This window comes from Pipistrellus hanaki, assembly GCF_964339955.1.
Source record: "Pipistrellus hanaki genome assembly, chromosome: 5".
Lineage (NCBI taxonomy): Eukaryota > Metazoa > Chordata > Mammalia > Chiroptera > Vespertilionidae > Pipistrellus > Pipistrellus hanaki.
The window spans coordinates 71,348,248-71,367,939 of record NC_140507.1 but is presented as its reverse complement, the minus strand read 5'-3'; the positions used below and the strand labels follow the sequence as shown (position 1 = coordinate 71,367,939).

The 19,692-nt window shown below is 59.6% G+C and overlaps 1 protein-coding gene across 10 annotated transcripts; it reads right to left on the bottom strand.

Moving 5' to 3' along the window:
* Window positions 1–936: 936 nt before the first annotated feature.
* On the bottom strand, window positions 937–19,681 carry SPPL2B (signal peptide peptidase like 2B). 10 transcript variants are annotated; one of them, XM_084884780.1, is made up of 15 exons: window positions 19,542–19,681; window positions 13,908–14,027; window positions 12,962–13,144; window positions 12,315–12,404; window positions 11,530–11,669; window positions 10,845–10,987; window positions 10,552–10,648; window positions 9,171–9,287; window positions 7,448–7,529; window positions 6,892–6,966; window positions 6,743–6,805; window positions 6,567–6,666; window positions 6,063–6,140; window positions 3,779–3,939; window positions 937–2,820 (listed from the first exon to the last, which is right to left on the bottom strand). In XM_084884780.1, the coding sequence occupies exons 1-15, from the start codon at window positions 19,608–19,610 to the stop codon at window positions 2,038–2,040; spliced, it is 2,301 nt and encodes a 766-aa protein (XP_084740906.1). In that variant the 5' UTR covers window positions 19,611–19,681; the 3' UTR covers window positions 937–2,037. The 10 variants fall into 10 exon arrangements, with proteins under 10 accessions (XP_084740906.1, XP_084740907.1, XP_084740901.1 ...); XM_084884781.1 differs by having other exon boundaries at window positions 3,713–3,939; window positions 19,542–19,661; XM_084884775.1 differs by having other exon boundaries at window positions 937–2,817; window positions 19,542–19,661.
* Between the last annotated feature and the right edge of the window lie 11 nt (window positions 19,682–19,692).

Below are 19,692 nucleotides of genomic sequence, written 5' to 3'. Positions count from 1 at the left end.
TCGGACGCACCTGGCAGGGCCACGAGGAGCCCAGCTCCTCTCCCTTCCAACGTGGACTGCGTTTTGCCGCCGGGACACCATGCCCCCGCCCGGAAGACTGTTAGGACTGTAGGGCGATATAGTCATCCTCAAGGGCCATGTGTAAGCTCCCCGCCTCGGGAGACACAGGCCAGGAGAGGAAGCTGGCTGGACTCCAGGAGTCAGACCGTGTAAGAAACAAACCGTCCCGAGGACGTCTGATCGCACACCTGCTCCCAAGCCCGCCAGCTCAGCCCTCAAACTCACCAATGCCTCCCACCTGTGACTGCATATAAGGGCGCTGCCATCCTCAACCCAATGTAAATTCGCTCTGGAACAGGTTACCCAATCTGGCCCTGCCTGTCTGCACAGGAAAAAAAGCATGTTTCCTGATCTGTGGAAACTCATGGAACTCGCATTTCAGTGTCCACCAACAGTTTTGGCCACAGTCACCCCGTCTGCCCACATGTTGTCTGATGCTTCCAGCCACAGCGGCAGAGCTGACTCGCTGTGACAGAAGCTGTGTGGCCTGAAAAGTCCCACACATTCGCCACCTGACCTTTATGGCAGGTCTGCAGCCCCCACGATCGGCGATCTCCTTCCGATTTCTGAGGTAGCCATGAATGAGCAAACGGTATCCAAGACATGGGAACAGACTTCCTTCAACTCTGAAACGCCATAACGACACCACCACCACCACACACACACACACACACACACACACACACACACACCCCGATGAGAGGCACTGCAGCAAAAGCCCAGCTTCACACCGGCCTGTCCATTTGCCCGATACCTGTAAGCAGGAGACAATGCAGGACGGCCCGCCCCCGCGCCCCCCAACCCCGCACCATGTGCCCAGTGGGGTGCCAGGCTCCTCCAGCTCACTGCACCTCAGAAAAGGCCAAGGTCAAGTCCTACATATCAAAAGCTGTTTAATTGTAAGATCTGAATAGAAGCAAGGCCAAAACTGCAAACAAAAACTGTAGGAACTAACATCGCCTTCAAAGCCTGTGACATTTGTCTAATTTCCAAAACAAAAGATTCCCATCTTTGACACCGATGTACAAAATGGCTTAGATTAAGGGGCGGCCGAGGGTCAGACAGGGTCCAGGTGGTCCTCTGCCCAGGCCGCCCCAGGGCTACGTCCAGGTCCCGGCCCGAGGAGTTCCCATGGGGCCAAAGGTCAGCTGCTCTCCCTCCCAGGAGAAACGCAGGGAAACAGGTGGAAGACATCTTGTTTTCTGAGGAATAAAAGTTCTCCCTTGAGAAGTGTGGCTAACAAAGATGGTCTGCCAGTCTGACTGGCGCTGGTATTTTTGGAGTGGATTCTGGTTTGGCCTGTACCCATGGTCTACAAGACGCAGGAGGGACCACGTGGCTGGAAGGTCTGTGCCTTCATGTCACTCCGATGGAAAACCTTCTGAACATGAGTCTGGAGGTTGAGTGGACGGACAGGGAGGGGCAAGGTCCGAGGACCACAGAGTCCAGGCGGTCGGTAGCCCCAGGGCACCTCCATTCCGAGTGGTGGTGACACATGCAACACGATGGTGGGCGGAGGGTGCCGGGAAGGGGCCCCTGGGCCCGCTCCACCGCGGCGTCAGGAGGTTCAGAGGTAGAAAACAAAACGCCAGTTCCAGAATATTCCCCCACGTTCCAGAAGCTCCTCGCAGACGCTCGCCTTGCTCGCGCTGCAGCTGGAGGCCAGGGAGGCGTGTGCTGGATGCAGTCAAGAGCGTGCAGATGCCCGGGATGTGGAACGGGAAGCCCAGCCCGTGCTGAGGAGCGGAGCCGACACCAAGGACAGAGCTGGCTGTTGAGGGCCCTGGGGTGTCGGGCCCTGTGGACCCCAAGGACCTGGCCACCTGGCCTGGTGCCATCCTGCCTCGAGGAAGGGCAGTCCAAGAGAGGCGACACCTCTGGAATTTCGGAAAGTCGTGGCTGTTTGTTAAGACATGGAGGGGTTGGACGTAGCGCAGGCTGCAGACTCCCAGGCTGACGAAGGAACCAGGGTCAGGCTCAGACCAAGACCCCCCGTCCACTTACCACCACTTTGCTGGCAGCTCTTAGCCCGGCTCCCCAACCTGTCCAGAGGTGGGTGCAGACCCCGTGCCAGCGGGGCTGAGGGCTGAGTCCACACCTCCAGGCCGGGCTCTCGGCATCCGGAACAGCTGTGCTGAAGGAAAGGCATGGCCTTGGGGGCAGACCACTCCCCTCCGCCCAGGACAGGGCCTCTCCAGGGGCACCTGGAGGGAGCGGCATGGTGTGAGCACCGAATGTGGCAGGTGTGCAGCCTTCAGTGGCAGAGGTGACGCTCCTGCCCTTTCTGAGGTTCCCGCCGAGACTCCGACTAGAAGAAGATGGGGCTGGGATCGCGGGGCGGGGACCTCGTCGGTCCAAGGGGTTGCGGTGGCCACGTGAGCTGGGAGCAGGGCCGAGGTCCAGGTGTGGCTGGGCTTGAGGAGGCAGAGATGTGAGCGTCGGCCAGACCAGAGCACCGAGTTGGGGGAATGGCAGGTCCAGTCTTGGAGGGCGGCGAGGGGCCGAGGCTGCTGTCCTCAAGGCTGAGGTGCCTGGCAGGCCTGAAGGCTCAGGGGCATGGCCGGCAGGGCTCCCGGGTTCCTGGGTGGACACACCGGCCACATCCTGGGGATCAGCCAGCTCCCGAGGCTGCTCTTCGGGCAGTGTGGGCTTGGCCTGTGCTTCTCCTGGAGGCTGCTCGGGAAGCACAACCTCGGAGTCTTTCAGAGGCCGTGGGCCTTCGGCCGAGGCTGGCCCCCAAGGAGGCTGAGGTAGATCCTTCTGGAAGAGGAGAGAGCCAGTGGTGAGGTGTGGGCGAGGCCAGCGGGGCCTCAGGGGAGGAGGCAGGAGTCACTGTGCCCAGAGGGTCAGGCTCTAGGCCGGGGGTGGGGAACCTTTGTTCTGCCCAGGGCCATTTGGAATAATTCATAGGCCACAAAAAATTATCAACTTAAAAACTGGCCTGCTACGGTTAGTCACATACTTAGTTAACTCCCCCCATGCCGTGGCAGGGCCAGACCGAATGATGGCGCAGCCCTGCATGGCCCGCGGACCAGACGTTCCCCTCTCTATTCCCAGCACGCAGGCCACAAGGAGGGGGACCTGGCGCAGAAACCTGACTGGCCACTGGCTTGTTGCCCTCGCCTAAACCTTCTAGTGCCAGCTCAGCAGTCCTGTGGCAAAGCCGACGCCTGTGGGCACTGAGACCCTCTGAGAACCAGGAGGCCCTCCCCAATGGCCTGGGAAGGGGTCTGGCTCCAGGCGGGTCAGTGTCAGACCTGGTGCCCTGGTCCTTTCTGGGCAACACCACACTCAACCTTGCTGCGTGTGCCCTGTCACACTCAGTGGGGAGCCCCACGGATACCCCTCCTTTGGGCAGTGTGCTGGCTGACCTCCAGGCGAGGAAGGCTGGCCGGCACACCCTCCCTGCTGTCACTCCCCTGCAGAGCCCGGAGCCTGAGCTGTGACAGCGCTGGCCCTGGCCGAGGGGCTCGTCACCCCCCGAGCCGAACACTGCGTTCTCCATGGGGAAAGCCAGTACCCACGCAAGTGGGATGGCTGAGCCACCAGCAACATGGACACAACACCCAAATCACAATCTTCTGGAAATGGGGAGACACCAACACAGGAGGGGGCTGCAGGGTTTATTGTAAAACTGGAGGCTTTACTCAACTTTAATTCTAGTTAAGGCTTATGGGTTATTATTTCTCGCAGACAGTCATAGCAAACTGGTATTCACCGCAAAGCCACTGCCCGTCCAGAACATGCCCAGCTCCCCGCGCCACAGGGCCAGGGCGCCGCTGGTGATGAGCGTGCAGGGCACCAGGTAGAGGAGGGCTGGCTGGCCACGCTGCATGAGGGCCAGGGCCATGAATGTCACCAGGAGGCCGATGCCATAGGCTGGAGGGACAGAGACAAGCAGTGTTACCTGGGCCAGTGGTCCCCAAGGCCACACCCCCTCCCCCTCGAAGGAATGCTGGGAGCACTGAGTACCAGACATGTCACAGGGACAAGCCAATGACATTTGGGTACTTCCAGAAGTTAATGGAACCTTCTGGCATCTTCCAGGACATATGGCCCACCCAGTCCCGAGGGGACAGGCAAGATAGGAATCAAGTTTCAAGGAGAAGACTGGAGTAACTGAGAGGCTAGAGAGAAGACAGGACATGGGAGAGGGGGGGTTGGGGAGGAGAGGGGGTTCTGGGGAGGGGGCACTGGCGAGGGGAGGGGGCACTGGCGAGGGCAGGGACACTGGGGAGGGGAGGGGGCACTGGGGAGGGGAGGGGGCACTGGGGAGGGGAGGGGACACTGGGGAGGGGAGGGGACATTGGGGAGGGGAGGGGGCACTGGGGAGGGGAGGGGAGGGGGCACTGGGGAGGGGAGGGGAGGGGGCACTGGGGAGGGGAGGGGGCACTGGGGAGGGGAGGGGGCACTGGGGAGGGGAGGGCGCCTGGAGATGAGGAAATCCCAGGACTCTGATCAGCAGTGGCAGCTGTGGAAAGCGTCTGGAACCACAGAAGCAGCTGAAGAGTTGTGAATATGCCCAAATATCTCGTTTTTATAAGCTTTTACAATAGTTAGAGATATAATTTTGAATTACAATAATATACCCGCAGAATTAGGAAATCAAATCTCTGATAACTGAATCATGACCCTGGAAAAGCCTTTGGTGAAGCACGGAGGGTGAGGGGCGTGACGCCTGCAGTTCGCTCACAGCTCAGAATGAACCTGCATCGCGTGTGCGTGAGCATGACCGTGGCCACGCATGCACACACACGCAGAGAACAAAGTGAGGCCGCTGGAACGACACGTCCAGCGTTGGGCACTGAGCGGGAGCGTGGAGTCGCTTGGACTAACCTCACAGCAGTGATCTTGGAATAGCTTCAAAGGACAAAGTTACCAGAAAAGCAGCCTTTACCTGGAAGCTTCCTCTGGAGCCCAGAGCCCGTGTCAGCATCCACCTGGCCCTGTCCTGACCTCACCTCCATCCCCGGGGTGCGCTCGCCTAGGGAGGGTGCTAGGCAACCGTGCCGACACCCGTGTGTCCTGAGTGACCTCACAGGCAGACGCTGGGAGGATGCAGACTGGCAGCTGTGTACGATCTAAAGACTCCAGTGACGGACTACGGGGACCTCCTGGCACACTAGTTTAGACAGGGAAAACCCTCCACTGTGTCTTTACAGAGCAGTTCTGAGGACGATAACTGGGAGAAATGTTCACATACAATGAGCCAGCAGCCGCAGGCACCAGGGTGGGCAGGACCAAACTGAAATGACCCCCAAATGTGCCTGAGGGCCAGCCTGTGCCCTCTTGTGTTATAGTGTCATCCACAAGGTCTCTCCACTGGCATAGAAGCTGCCAGGCCTGTTCTCTGCCCAGGACAAAAGGGAACACCAGCTGGCTCTCCCGCAGAAGGAGGCAGGTGTGTACAAGAGAAAGTGTATGATGCACTTCTTCCTTGAGAGCTGGCAGGGTGGGGACCAAAAAAAGGATTTTTTTTAATCCTTACTGGAGAATATTTTCCCATTAATTTTGAGAGGGTGTGGAAAGGAGGGGAGAGGAGAGAGAGAGAGAGGAGAGATCAATGTGAGACACATTGATTGGTTGCTTCCTGCACACATCCCAGTTCCATCCAGTCAGGGCTGGGGATTGAACCTGCAACTGGAATGGAGCTCGAGACCATCCAGTCCACAGGCTGATATTCTTAACTGGCCAGGCTAGCTGGGAAATTTCTTAAAACACAGGCTGGCTCACAGAAAATGAGAAAAAATCACTTTTGTGTGATTGGCTTTGGTAATAAAAGAAACCAATGAAGGAGAGGAAGGGATGGAGGGAGAGAGGGAAAGAGAAGGGAGGAAGCAAGCAAGAAAAAGAGAAAGACAAAAGGGAGAAACAAGAAAAGAAAAACTGCAATAATCACAAAAAGAGAGGAAAAGGACTGTGCAGTGAGCAGAGGCGGCGCCGCCCCGTCCCCCCAGCTCCCCGAGCCGCTGGAAAGGATGAGGTCCGAGGGCCGTGCTTACCGATGGTGCAGGCCACGAAGTAGACCCTGGACGACTGCACCTGGATGTCGAACCGGTGGCAGTACGCCACGAGCAGCCCTGGGGAGAGAGCACGCCGGTCCTCACCAGAGCCGGGGAGCCCGTGCCGGGGGAAGGCCGGGACGGTGCACGGTCTCACCCAGCACCATCACTGCTCTCGCACAGATGGCCACCCTGCTGGCCCAGAATGGAGCTGCAACCCGAGAGCCTGGGCCAGTGCACACCTCACAGCATGGAGGGGCAGGGAGGTCCTGCCTGGGTGACCCCGGGGCGCAGTGGGCTGTCAAGGCCATACTCTGTCCTGGGCAGCCAGCCCCAGGCAGGCACGGCTGTATAGTCATGACCCACAGAACAGAGCTGTCCCCAGGGCCGAAGTGGGGCTACCTCGACCACGCACCACCTACCGGCCCCCAACCCAACACTACCGGGACACCTGGGTGCCCTCAGGGCTGAGGGGGGACCCACCCACGTGTCCAGCCCCCGTACCTGGGACCAGGATGTCCCCAAAACCCAGGAGGGAGAAGGGCCGGTCACACAGGGCCAGTGGCGAGGCGTTCAGCCTGGGCACCTTCAGGACCATGGGCAGCTGTGGGGAGAGGAGGCAACACCTGCAGACCAGCCCAAGCCCACAGCCCCTTCCAGCCACCAGGGTCTGAACGCACCTTCTCCCGTGTAGCGGAGTCCGCAGGCCCGGTCGCTACTTCCACCATGATGCTGTTCCCGCTCTAGCACAGGAGAGCGCGTCAGAGTGGGCGTGGGTGTGGGGTTCGGACAGGGGCGGGGCGGGGCGGGGCGGGGGCAGGGCTCCCACCTTGGTCAGGAAGGGCGTGATGAACACGAAGAAGATGTCGTAGATGAACAGCACCATCAGCAGCAGCGTGCAGGCCTGGGGAGAGACGTCCTGAGGGCCGGCCCAGCACTCCAGGCACACAGACCCCCCTGGCACAGAGACAGAGACACCCCCACGCCCCAATTCCCCGCACAAGGCTCAGACTATTCCCCTGGATGAAGCCTTTTGGGCGTTGAACACCTGCCCAGGCTTGGGCAAAGGAGACGAGGAGCGTCCAGAGCGCCGTGCAGGCGGACGGGGCGGAGCTGAGGCCCAGTCCAGGCCCCGGTCGTGGGAAAGGGGGCGCGGTGAGCAGGTGGGAGACGGGTTCCGTGATGGGTCAGCCGTGGGTCCCCTTCCTTCCCCATCTGTTTCTAAGTTTTCCCACCAGGTCTTGTAGACAATAACCTCAGGCCCAGCTCAGAGAAGGCCAGGACAGAGCCGTGTGGCAGGCATGTCTGGCCGCTCGAGGCACGGGGCTGACACAGAAAAGGCCCTCAGGACGCGGGCTCCCCAGGGTCCCACCCCGGACCCTCACCTTGAAAGTGGGGAGGCGGATGGTTTTCAGCATGTAGAGGCAGAAGGCGATGCCCAGCGCATCCTGAAGGACCCAGGCCCACCTGCAGGGCAGAGCAGCATTTGCTGGACAGGCTCCATCAAGAGCCACTCCCTATCCGGTCCCTCCCTATGCAGACACCTTACCCACACCCAGAGTCTGAAACACCTGCACTGGGCCTGGCCTCGCCATGTTTCGAAGGCCCAGGCACTGTCAGAGGCAGCAATGTGGGTTCTAAAACCTGGGGGACGGACCCCCTTCGTTGGGACAGGCGGGCAGTGATGGACGACAGGGCAGGGGATAAATGAACCCTCCACTCTGACACCACGAGGCCAGAGACAGACAGACAATGCTGGGTCCTCTGTCTCTCCACAGTGGTGGCTTTCGTACCCAGATCACAGGATGGGTGAGGACCTGTGCCCAGCCAGGTTGCATACCCTTCCAGCCCCGGGGAAATGAGGGCTCAGACCCGCGGGGCAGGCTCTGAGGATGAGATCTGGAGTCCCCCGAACGGTCCCGTGGGAACAAGCAGCAGAGGCAAGACCCGTCTCAAACATCTGCATTAGCCCCACACCATCAGGCGCTGCCTCCCACAGCCACTCCCTGGGCCTGCATGTTACATCTGTGCTGTGGAGGCCTCGCATGGCGGCTCTAAGAAAGAACTAGCCTGACAGGGGGCCAGTGGGGACAGAGGGCGTTCACCGCCCAGGCCTTGGTAGATCCCCCACCTTGCAGCCCTGCCTGGGCTGTCCTCCCCTTCCTGCCTCGCCCTGCACCTTGGCCGGGCTCACTCATCAGAGGCTTCAGACCAAGTTCGAGGATGGTGGGTGGGCACATGCTAGCCGCATGCACCCAGAGGTGCAGGAACCACGGCCCGTTCTAATTTTATACAACAGAGAAGTGTCTTGGCTTAGATTTAACTGTGAGAATTCAGGTTCTCTTTGTGTACAAAGGACTCAAAATATTTTCCCATTTTCCTTCTGCCACTTAAATCTGTTATGGCTCCAAAAGGAGGTGCCGCCAAGAACATTTAACTGCCTTGGGAAAGACTCGTTGAGAGCTGAGAGCGCCAGATGGTGTCAGCGATAGCAGGAGGGGGTTGGGCGGGAACAGGCCTGCTCTGTCCTTCGAGCGCAGCCCGGGCTCCAGGCCACAGGGCAGACGCGCTGCCTCGCAGGGGAGGCCGAGCTGAGGGGAGCAAGTGCTCGGAGAAGCCAGCCAGCCTCCCCGAGCCGTCCGTGAGGCCGCTGGCTGAGCACACCCCTTGGGCACCACCTCGGGAGCAGTGGGGACAAGTGGCGCCAGGGGCAGCGTCCCCTCCCGCCGCCCGGGGCCCCGCTGAGGCCGTCCTGGAGAACACGGCCTGGGCTGCCCAGGCCAAGAGGGTTTGCAGCACCTCATATCCAGATCCAATCACTGTTCATGTGGCACCCAGACAAGTCAAATGAAACTAGACGCAGGAGGCAAGCAGGGCAGCCATGGCTGGGCAGCTGTCACTGAGCCCCGTCAACACCTGGACGCCATCGGCCACGGCTTCCAGGGGCGGGAAGGAGGGCTTTGATAACCAAGGAGGTGAACTGGCTCCAGGTGCCCCCAAATGGCCTCCGGGAGGTACAGGAAGACTGCAGTCCAGCACTCAGAGCACCTGAGGACAGCCCTTAGAGGGGGGGCCTCCTAGGCCCTAAGACCCAGGGGCTGTACTCACTGGTCCTCATTCCGGAAGACTGCCCACACCACACTGACAGCCACGCAGAACAATGCCAGGAGCAGCTTGCGGACCTGAGGGCACTTGTGGAAGTAGGGCAGGCTGCTGCTGCAGACCCTGAGGCAGGCAAGGGAGAAGGGGGCAATTGTCATGGGCAGCATGCCCCTCACCCCCAAATGACCTCTGACTCTTCCACCCTGTTCCCACCCAGCACCCAGAAGGGTCATCTCAACTCCTACCTGGAAGCCCCTCAGCCCCTTAAGTCCGAATCCAACAAGCCCGCTGCCCAGGCCTCCTGCTGTCCTCCAGGCTCCGCTCTCAGAGGGGCCACTCCCACCCTGCCCACCTGGCCCTGCCCTCCTCCACTTCCCGTTCTCTGGTAAACCTACCCACAATTCCCCCGAGGTCCCCAAGAGCAGGGGGGGGAGGGGGGGGGCAGGCACTTAGGATGAGCAACCCTTGGCCAGTTTCCAAGCCAGCCTGCCCACAGGAGCCCACAGGAGCTCAGGAGAGCCCCCGGGAGCCCTCAGCTCAGACCGTGCCTCCCGGCCTGTCCCCGGTCCCCACCTCTCACCCTTGTATGGCAGCCTTAAAAGTCTCATCCGCCCTAACCGGTTTAGCTCAGTGGACAGAGCATTGGCCTGCAGACTAAAGGGTCCTGGGTTCGATTCTGGTCAAGGGCATGCACCTTGGTTGCGGGCACATCCCCAGTAGGGAGTATGCAGAGGCAACTGATTGATGTTTCTCTCTCACTGATGTTTCTAACTCTCCCTCTCCCTTCCTCTCTGTAAAAAAATCAATAAAATACATATATAATTTTAAAAAAAGGTCTGTCCCCCTTGTCTAAACCCTTGAGTAGCTGCCCATCTACCCTTAAGAACCAAATTGGGCTTCTGGCAGCAGGGAGCCTCCAGGCCTGAACCACCAGTGCATCCAGCCAGGTGGCCCAGCCCTGCCCGGCCCTGCCAGGCACTCTGCCCAGTGCCCACATGCCCCCACGTCATCCCACTCCGCCCGTGTGTCCCCACTGGGCCTGTCTGCCCCGGAATGGAAGGTGGGGAGAGGGAAGAGGCCTCGGGAGGACTGAGGAAGCCCACTCACCTCCCCATCCTGTCCTGCTCCCAAGGCCCATGAGCACCCAGCAAGCACTGAGAGACCTGCCATCAGCCTGTGCTGTGCCAGCCTGGCCAAGGACCGCGGAAGAGTGTGGGGGGGGGGGGCGGGGGGGGGGTTGAATCATGGAAGCAGAGCTTGGAGCCTCGGGGGCCAGAGGACGGAGACAGCAGTTGGGCCAAGGAGAGGTTGGGGTGTAGGACCTCAAGAACAAAGCCGGGGCAAGGGGCTGAGTGGGGCTGGGCAAAGGCCACCTCAGGAAGCTCACCTGCATTTGCCAAATGGCAGCCTCTGGACCAGCGGCGACAGGCAGCTGTAGAGGCCCGAGGAGGAGGCCAGGCAGAAAATCCCAATGATCACGTAGACTGCAGAGCAGGGCGGCAGTGAGGGGACAGGCGGGCTGCGGGGTCCCAGCGCCCCCCAAGGAGGGCCCCGTGCACTCGTGCACTTGGGCAGGGTGACCTTCACCCGGTGAAGCGGGGGACAAACCACCCGAAGCCCTCCCCTCGCCCTGCTGTCTACTGGGCTCCTCCAGAGGAGCCTCCGCCCGCGGAGACGCACCCAGGTGGTCGTAGAAGTAGTACAGGAGCACCAGCATGGAGCAGCACATGACCACGAAGACGCAGGTCATGATGGGCGTCACGTCCACAGCCTCGTCCTCCTGCTTCTCAGGCTCGTCATCCCGCTTGTGCTTCATATACCTTCTTGAGAAACACAGGTCATGAGGACACCTGGCCAGCTGCCACAGCCGAAGGACTAAGGGCCAGAGACCGAGAAGGACTGGCAGACAGCTCACCTGCTGGCCTGCCCGCCCTCCCCAGACCCACTGTGTCCACAGTGCCCCTCCAACGGGAGAGCCAGACCTGCCCCTGGGGCCTCACATCCTTGTCCAGGAGCTCAGGGTCCTTGCAGACAAGGCTCCTGCAGGTGGGCTCCCAGTGAGATGCCCTTGAACACTGCTGAGACTGCCCACAGGCCCTGTCTCCTGAGTGAGCCCCGGGAGGGGACGGCCTGGGCTCACATCCCAGTGCCAGAGCACAATCTCGGGGAGCAGGACCCAGAGGGCCTTTGGCTGGGTCTCCCAGGTATTCACAGCAACTGTATTCCAGAAGGTTCTCTGGGGGTGTGGACACCTCTCTTCTGAGCAGTCCTGTTACTCTCACATTTTCACTTCCCAGCATTAGGGGCACCCATCAGTTACACATGTGCACACATGTGCACACACACGTAAAGGAAGGATACCTACTTCTTCACGTCGCGGCTCCCAGCCCAGTAGCCCCCAAGGGCAACGGTGCCGACGGCCATGATGAAGATGATGACCATGTTGTAGTCCAGCATGGGCTCGTGCGGGGCATACAACGCTGCCCTCACCGATCGGCCAAAATTCTGCCTCGGAGAACACATCAGAGTTCAAGGCCAGGCCCCCTGCCCTCTGCCTTCTCCCCCCATTCCGGACCCCAAAGCAATCAGCTCTGACGTAACAAGCTGTGCATGGAGACCAGCCAGCAGCCCTGCGTGCGAGAACACAGCCTGGAGCCCAGATGTGCACGTGCTGGCATGAGGGTGCCCATCACCTGTGTTAATCAGGCGGCCCATGGGGGCCCCTCGGGGAGAGGTGTGAGGCCTGCGCTTACTGTGAACTTCTGGAAGTTTCACAAAGATTGAGATTCCTGTTTACTTATATAATGATGCTCACCCTGCCCCAGACCCAGCTCCCCACATCAAAGACGAACAGGGGCCTCGGGTCAGACAGCCTGGGCAGAGGGAGCGATGCTCCCTCCCCATGGATGGGAGGCCAGGCTGGCCAAGCCTGCGCCTGGGTCACTCTAACCAGCTGCACAGGGCACTCAGGGCCTTGGTCTCCATTCCTGGCATCGGATGGCCCTGGAGGCTGCCCTCACGATGTGGCTGACTCACAGTGGGCAAGACCCACCCCTGGCCAGCCCCAGACAGAATGGCCTTGCCACAGGCCCTGCCCACGACCGACTCAGACCCAGGGCCTAACAGACTTCAGGGGGAGGGACCCCCTACCGTAAAAATGTCCAGCATGTCTTTGTAGCTGAGCAGGGCCACGGGAATGCCGATCTCCTCATACTGCGTCCTGTTGCCTCCTGGGGGGACCTGGGAGTCCAGAGGAGGCAGATCTGCTGACTGACCGAGGCCCACCCAGGATGGCACCAACAGCCAACCCCTCCTGATGGCATGGCCACAGAGCTAGCTGGCCCTCTCTCGAAGGGAGGGGAAGATTCCCTCGTGTGTGCTGGGTCATCAGGTGCAGCACAGGAACGGGACACACCAGGAGGGAGGACTACAGGCTCAGCACCTCCCACTAGGGGAGGAAAACCTGCGCTCAAACCTTGGGGTCAGGAGCCAAGCCACCCTGCTGGGGCCTGAGGAGAGGCCGGCAGGTGGGCCCATAGAAGTCACCCTCAGAGCTCTGCCTTGAGGCCCTGTATCCCCCCACCCACAGGATTGCTCTGGGATAAGCCCCCTCCAAGATGAGGGTCCAAAGGCCTGAGTGCACAGCCGTCAGCAAACCAAACTCCTCTCTCCTGGCTGTGGCTGCCCGTTCCTGGCCAGCACCCATGCCCACTTTGGTCGGGGCCCAGGGGCTCCTCCCGGCTCCCCTCAGGGCACCTCCAAGCCTTGCCCTCCAGGAGGTGCCCAGGCAGCCGTACCAGGGTCTCCTTGCTGACGATGAGCAGCCCGTGTGCCCCGCTGCCCTGGGCCAGCCTCACTTTGTCGTAGAAGGTGCAGTTCCCCCGAGCCACCAGTGGAATCTGGTTGCTGAAGCCTTTGGCAGGGAGGTCGGATGCAGAGCAGAGCATGGAAGTCGTCCAGTCCCTCAGCTGCAAGAGAGACTGGGGGAAGGCAGAGCTCATAGGAGCTGTTCTGGAAGAGTCAGGGCGGGCCCCAGTCCTCACGGGAACCGAGGAGGAACCTGCCAGCCGTGCCGAGCCTTCAGTATCCAGATCACTCCGTGAGAGCCATCCTGATGCCCCCTCGCCATAGGTCCCCCTGGACTCCAGGCCCTTGCACCAAGAAAGGATGAGAGGTGGAGAGTGGGCAGGGCCTGCAGACACACCGACCAAACGCAAGGCAGACAGGAGGGACAGGTGGTGTGTGCTCAGAGCAAACCCTCAGAAATCCTCCCTGCGTCTCCAGAGCCACCTCTGGCATCCATTATGGACGGGACACAAGGGGCAGGAGTGCCAGCCTCTGCAGTGAGAACTCACCCACAGAGCATCCTCCAGGTCCTCTGAGTGGAGGAGGGAGGCCAGACCAGGGAGAGGGGCCCCTACAAGAAGAGCAGAGCCCTTGCCCCGCCCTCTGCTGTCACTCCTCTCGGGACCCCTCTGGCAGCCAGCCCCCATCCAGCACAGGAAAGCCTGGCTGTGCCTCCACCAGAGGCATCTCTAGGCTGCCCTCCGAACAATGCCTTTCATTCATGACCAGAGGGGTTAACACCCCTTTAGGGCTGCCCAGAGGCCTCTCTAGTGTGACCAGACCCCACCCCACAGCTTCCAGCGGAGGACACCGGGCAGAGGGGTGGAGGGATGACAGCAAGACAGACAGGAGCCCAAGCTGAAAGGGGTCCAGGAGGGCCACCGGTCCAATACTCACCGCCTTGCTGAGGTCGTGCGGCAGGTGGGCCCACTGTGGGTTGTAGAGGATGCAGTAATCCTTGCCTTTGGGGCCCCCCGTCTCGGAGACCACGTGAACCATACCGTACTCACAGGCCACCTGCAGCAACGGGGCAGGGGGCAAAGGGCTCAGGGCAGGGGCCGGACCATCCCTGACACGGGGTCCAAGTTAAAGGAGGACACATGTGAAGGCTGGGACAGAGAGGACACACACAGAAGTAACTCGTGCTGGAGAAAAAGAGGGGGACACCGAGTACAAGGACAAGTCTCCCTAGGGAGACCTGGGTGTGACCTCAGCCTGTCAGCACCCAGCCAGGGGCACACACCACACCCACAGGCCCTGGCCCCTCCTGGCCCCAGGGCGCTGTGGAGCTGAAAAGGCTGTCTGGACCCTGACCAAGCTCTGCAGCTTCGGGCTCCTAGGCCTGCCCTTCTGTGGCTCTCGCTCCCCTTGGGCTACAAACACCTCCGGACAGAGCCGGAGAACGCACCCCTGGGTCCCAAGTCTGCCAGAGACAAACAGGTGGCAGCTGCTCCCAATGAAGGACACATGACGGGGACAGTCATCACCTGGCACAGTGGAACCCACACCGTGGACACGGCTTTGCCAAGGTGAGGGAGCGATAGGGGCTCTGATTTGGCCAAGGATCCTGACAGACAGTGTGCCCCAACACCAGGCCTGGAGCACCAGGTCTCAGACAGCTGGGCCCTCTGCGAGCTTCCTACGCTGGCCTGGTCACCTGGCAGTGTGGCAGCATGGAGGAGAGCCCAGGGTGCCCCAACCTTGAAGTCTGAAGGCTGACACCAGGCACTGGGTGCAAGCCCCACTTCCCACAGCCCCCAAATGCCACTGTTCCAGTCGGCCCACCGGCTCTGACACTTCCGTTTGCCACCCTGAGTGGGCGCTGACGCCAAAGCAGTGCTTGCATGGTGCCACGCTTTCAGGGCACCCAGCTTTCTGGGAGGGAAGGGCAGGAAGGTGGACTGCCTGAGTTCAACCCACGGTCTCAGAGCACTTCCCTGAGGCAGCATCCTGCCACACCTGCCTCTGTTCCCGGAGAAACCACACTCACCGCATGTCGCCTCGTTCCCTTCTCCAGAGGCAGAATCAGGAGACGCCTCTTCCAGATTCTCCCACCAGAGAGGCCCCCAGGAGTGCCCTTCATCCTGGCCCTAAATACTGTACCTAGTCTATGCCCCCTCCAATGCTCAGAGCCCCTGGCTCCTCCTCACCCTGGGACCACATGGGGAGCAGCAGTCCCTCAACCTCGGCAGAGCCAGAGAATGCGCCCCTGGTTTCCCCAGTCTGCCACAGAGACAAACAGCCCACCTTCTGTGTTTGCAAATAAAGTTTTATTGGAACACAGCCACCCTATGCCAGTATGCAAGGCCTGTGGCTATACTCGGCTGCCATTGCTGAGTTGGGCAATTGCTTGCAAAGCTGAAAATATGCACTTTCTGGCCCTTTCTGGAAAGTTTGCTGAACCTTGATGCATGGGAGCCAGACTATGATGAAATGGGTATTTATGTAAAATGGAAGTGAACAGAAGGTGGTTCTTTTTTTAAAAGCCATTTAAGCCCATCTGGTGTGGCTTAGTGGATTGAGCGCTAGCTAACCTATGGACCAGGTCATGGTTCAATTCCTGGACTGTGAGCTCGATCCCCAGTGGGGAGTGTGAAGGAGGGAGCCGATCAATGATTCTCTCTCATCATAGATGCTTCTCTCTCTCCCTCTCCCTTCCTCTCTGAAACACACACACACACACACACACACACACACACACGAGGCCCAATGCACAAAATTCGTGCATGGAGGGCAGTGTTCCTCAGCCCAGTCTGCACCCTCTCCAATCTGGGACCCCTCAAGAGATGTCCAACTGACCATTTAGACCCGATCCTGGTGGGATCAGGTCTAAACAGGCAGTCGGATCCTCTCACAATCCAGGACTACTGGCTCTCAACTGCTCACCTACCTGCCTTCCTGACTGCCCCTAACCGCTTCTGCCTGCCAGCCTGATCATCCCCTAACCACTCCCCTGCCAGCCTGATTGATATCTAACTGCTCCCCTGCCAGCCTTTTTGCCCCCAACTTCCCTCCTCTGCCGCCCTAGTCACCCCTAACTGCCCTCCCCTGCAGGGTTGATCGCCCCCTACTGCCCTCCCTTGCAGGCCTGGTGCCTCCCAACTGCCCTCCCCTGCTTGCCTGATCACCCACAACTGCCCTTCCTTGCAGGCCTGGGCCCTCCCAACTGCCCTCCCCTGCTGGCCATTTTGTGATGGCCATCTTGTGTTCACATGGGAGCAAGATCTTTGACCACATGGGGGCAGCCATCTTATTGTATTGGAGTGATGGTCAATCTGCATATTAGTCTTTTATCAGATAGGACAGAGGCCTGGTGCATTGTGGGGGCCAGCTGGTTTGCCCTGAAGGGTGTCCCGGATCAGGGTGAGGGTTCCCTTGGGGCATGGGGCAGCCTGAGCAAGGGGCCTGTGATGGTTTGTAGGCTGGCCACACCCCCTGGCAACCCAAGTGGAGACCCTGGTATCTGGGGTTTATTTATCTTATACAATTGAAACTTTGTAGCCTGGAGCAGAGCCAAGCCTCCTGCTTGCTCTGTGGTGGCAGCCTTTTCTGTTGAATTGAAATTTATGTATCTTCTACAATTGAAACTTTGTAGCCTGGAATAAAGGCCTGAGCCACAGGGCTACAGAAGCTTGGTTTCTTCCATCATTCAGGGCAACCCTAGCCTCCTGCTCTTCCAGCTCAGTGGCTGCCACCATTTCTGTGGGAATTTATTTACCTTCTATAATTGAAACTTTGTACCCTTGAGTGGAGGCCTGGGCCCACCAGGGTGTGTGGAAAGCTTGGCTTCCTCCATTGCCAAGGAAACCCAAGCCTCACTCCTGCTCTCTGTGGCCGCAATCTTGGTTGGGGTTAATCTGCATACTCGCTCTGATTGGCTGGTGGGCATAATTGGTGGGTGTGGCTGGTGGATGTAGCAGAGTGATGGTTAATTTGCATATCACTCTTTTATTAGATAGGAGATATATAGGGTGTATGTATATATTCCCTCCCCCAAGCACACTGCATGGACTTTCCTCCCCACAACCTGTACAACTAATCAACTAAGCCTGTGCTTGTATCAAATGCCAGAGAGATCAGGTTTCACTGTGATTACAGTTCCCTCATCCTCTTGAGTTAAAGGAACTGGGAGACGTTCTTCAAAAGGGCCCAGTGATACAAGTGCCCATGTTCCAACACAGCCTATCCCAATTTAGAGAACCAGAAATAATCAAGGCTACCAAGGACAAGCCATCTTCTGACACATCACATCAGAGTAGGTCCAGGACGCACGGAGACACTATGCTTCAGGATTACTGTGAAAGCATCCATATCAGGGGCTTTGAGAGACTAATGGGTCCAGGCTGGGGCAGTCTTCCTTTCTCAGAAGATGTGGTGAGTTCTGAGGGCAGGGAAATGAGAACCCAGATGCTTGGACAGTGTGAGAAGGGGACGGGGACAGGTGGAGGGAGCACAGGTGCAGGAGGGCCAAGGAAGCAGGAGGTAGGGAGGACAGGTGCAGGCCAGTTAGTTAAGACCTGATGAGTAAGAGCCTCCATCTGGTCTTTCTGTACAAATCCCACAGCAGCTGAGAAAGGTGGGTCTATTAGGGAAAGTCAAATCCCTCACTGGATCACAAAGTGGAAGCAGTGAGTGTAGGGCTGTCAGCAAGCACCCCACCCCCTCCCCCCCAGGGGAGAGCTAGGGTGCTGGAGGAACCACAAAGAGCCACACCCAGCCAAGGGAGGGGCGCTGAGTCATCTCAGGGAGTGTTTCCAACAGGGTTCTGCTCTGGGAAGAGCAGTCCCAGCGGCGCTCCTCACTCTCCAGCATTCTCCTGATTCTCTCTCCTCAGGATAAAGTTCAAACTCCTCAGTCTGCCTAGATAAGTCCAAAGGCCCAACACCACGACCTTCAGCCGCCTGGCTCTGACATGCCCAGCCTGACCCCCGGGCCCCAGTCTAGGGAGGTCACATGCAAGGCCTGCCCTTTACCCTCTGCCTAGAGCTGCTCCCACTGCTGGCCCTGCCCCTGCCCTCCAGTTTAGGGGGGAACCCCACCCTGGCTTCAGGTGGACCTGAAGGAACTCCTTTACACTGACATCTTTCTCGGGGTGCAAACATCAGACTACCCTACACATCAACCACAGCAGAGCCCTCACTGTCCACAAATAAGTCATCAGCTCTCATCCCTCCACCTGGCTCCTGCCACTCCCACCACCTGTCCCATCCTCCCTCAGCCTTCAAGACCCGGCAAACACCGCTCAGGCCACTGCTTCTGAAAAGCCTTCCCAGGCAAACTGAGCCACACTTCCTTCATGGTGTTCCCAGGATTCTTCATAGCCCTCTCGCTTGGCCCTCATTCAAAATATCCGGAGAGCCTAAACCCGGCCCTCACACGGCTCAGAGCTCAAACTGGTAATTAAACAGGCAGGAGGACAAGGGGCTGGCAAACAGGTGGGAGGGGGTATCCTAAAGCATTTGGGGAAGGTACAGTTAAGCTGAGACTGGAAGGATGACCAGGGTGGTCCAAGGAAAATAAATAAATAAATAAATAAATAAAAATACAAAAAGAACAAAGAGCAGAGTGCTTCAATTAACTAGAGCTGGAAAGAGAGAGACGCCAGATCAGAGGCTGACACACTTTGAAAGCCATCATTACTGCTGTGTTAGGAATGGACCAGGACTGTGGGGGGCAAAAGTGGCCATGGGAGGCCATCAGCCACCCGCCCTGAGCTACAGGAGAGGTGGCAGTGGGGTAGCATGAACAAGCCAAGGTTAATGACCTTGTTTGTAGGGCTGTTAGGGAAACCAGTGCCTGCGCTGCTGAACCCAGAGGAGAGGGAGGATGTGGAAATAAAAGATGCACGCCTGACAATGTACATCAGCCACTTCGTGGCCAGTCCCTCTCTAGCGCCTGAGCCCCTTAACGTTAAGGGACAAAGTACCGTGCGGCGGTTCATTACCCCATGCAGCACCATCTCGCTGAGTCCACGCTGCACCCTTTGCTCCTTTTGCAGAGGAGCAGCTGAAGCCCAAAGCGAGGAACTCCCTGGCCCAAGGTCACGTTGTAAAACTGAGACGGAAATTCGACCCCCCTCCAGGGTTCCTGGCCGCTCCCCGGACACGGCCTAGGTGTCGCGCTGGTCAGCTTACCACAACCACCAGGGCGAGCGCTGGCATCGCGCGTAAGGGGAAACTGAGGTCGGAGAGGGGCAGCCACCTGGCCAAGGCGGACAGGAGCGTCCCTGGCGGCGGCTGGAGACGCCGGGATGGACCAGCAGGGCCGGAGGGCGGGAGAAGGTCCCCCAAACTTCAGACCCGCGTGTAACCGAGCGACGATGCAAAGGGCTTTCGAGGAGGAGAAGGGAGCCGGACCGGGGACAGGCCCGCAAGGTCACGGCGGGGCTCCAGGGCCCAAGAGCGGCCCGCGCGGGGACGCCTGTCACCGAGGCTGCCCCCAGGCCGGGGCGGGCGGACCTGCGCGCGGCAGGGTCCCCAGAGACCGGGTCACCGCATCCCGCGGGACCAGCGGGACGGGCACAGCCCTCACCTGGGCCGCGAGGAGGAGGCAGGCCGTCGCGAGCCTCGCCAGCGCCGCCGCCGCCGCCGTCGCCGCCATGTTGGCGGGTCCCAGCCACAGGCGTCGCCAGATGTTTCCCAGCAACGCCCCGGCGCGCCACGCGCAGCGCAAGCGCACTGCG

Bases quoted from the DNA above. Each gene is read 5' to 3' on its own strand.
- SPPL2B (XM_084884780.1), bottom strand. From the start codon at position 19,610: ATGGCGGCGACGGCGGCGGCGGCGGCGCTGGCGAGGCTCGCGACGGCC. The intron at 14,028-19,541 runs GTGAGGGCTGTG...CCGTTGCTGCAG, and splicing joins GCCTCCTCCTCGCGGCCCAG to GTGGCCTGTGAGTACGGTAT. The intron at 6,967-7,447 runs GTGAGGGTCCGG...GTCTCTCCCCAG, and splicing joins TCCGCCTCCCCACTTTCAAG to GCCTGCACGCTGCTGCTGAT.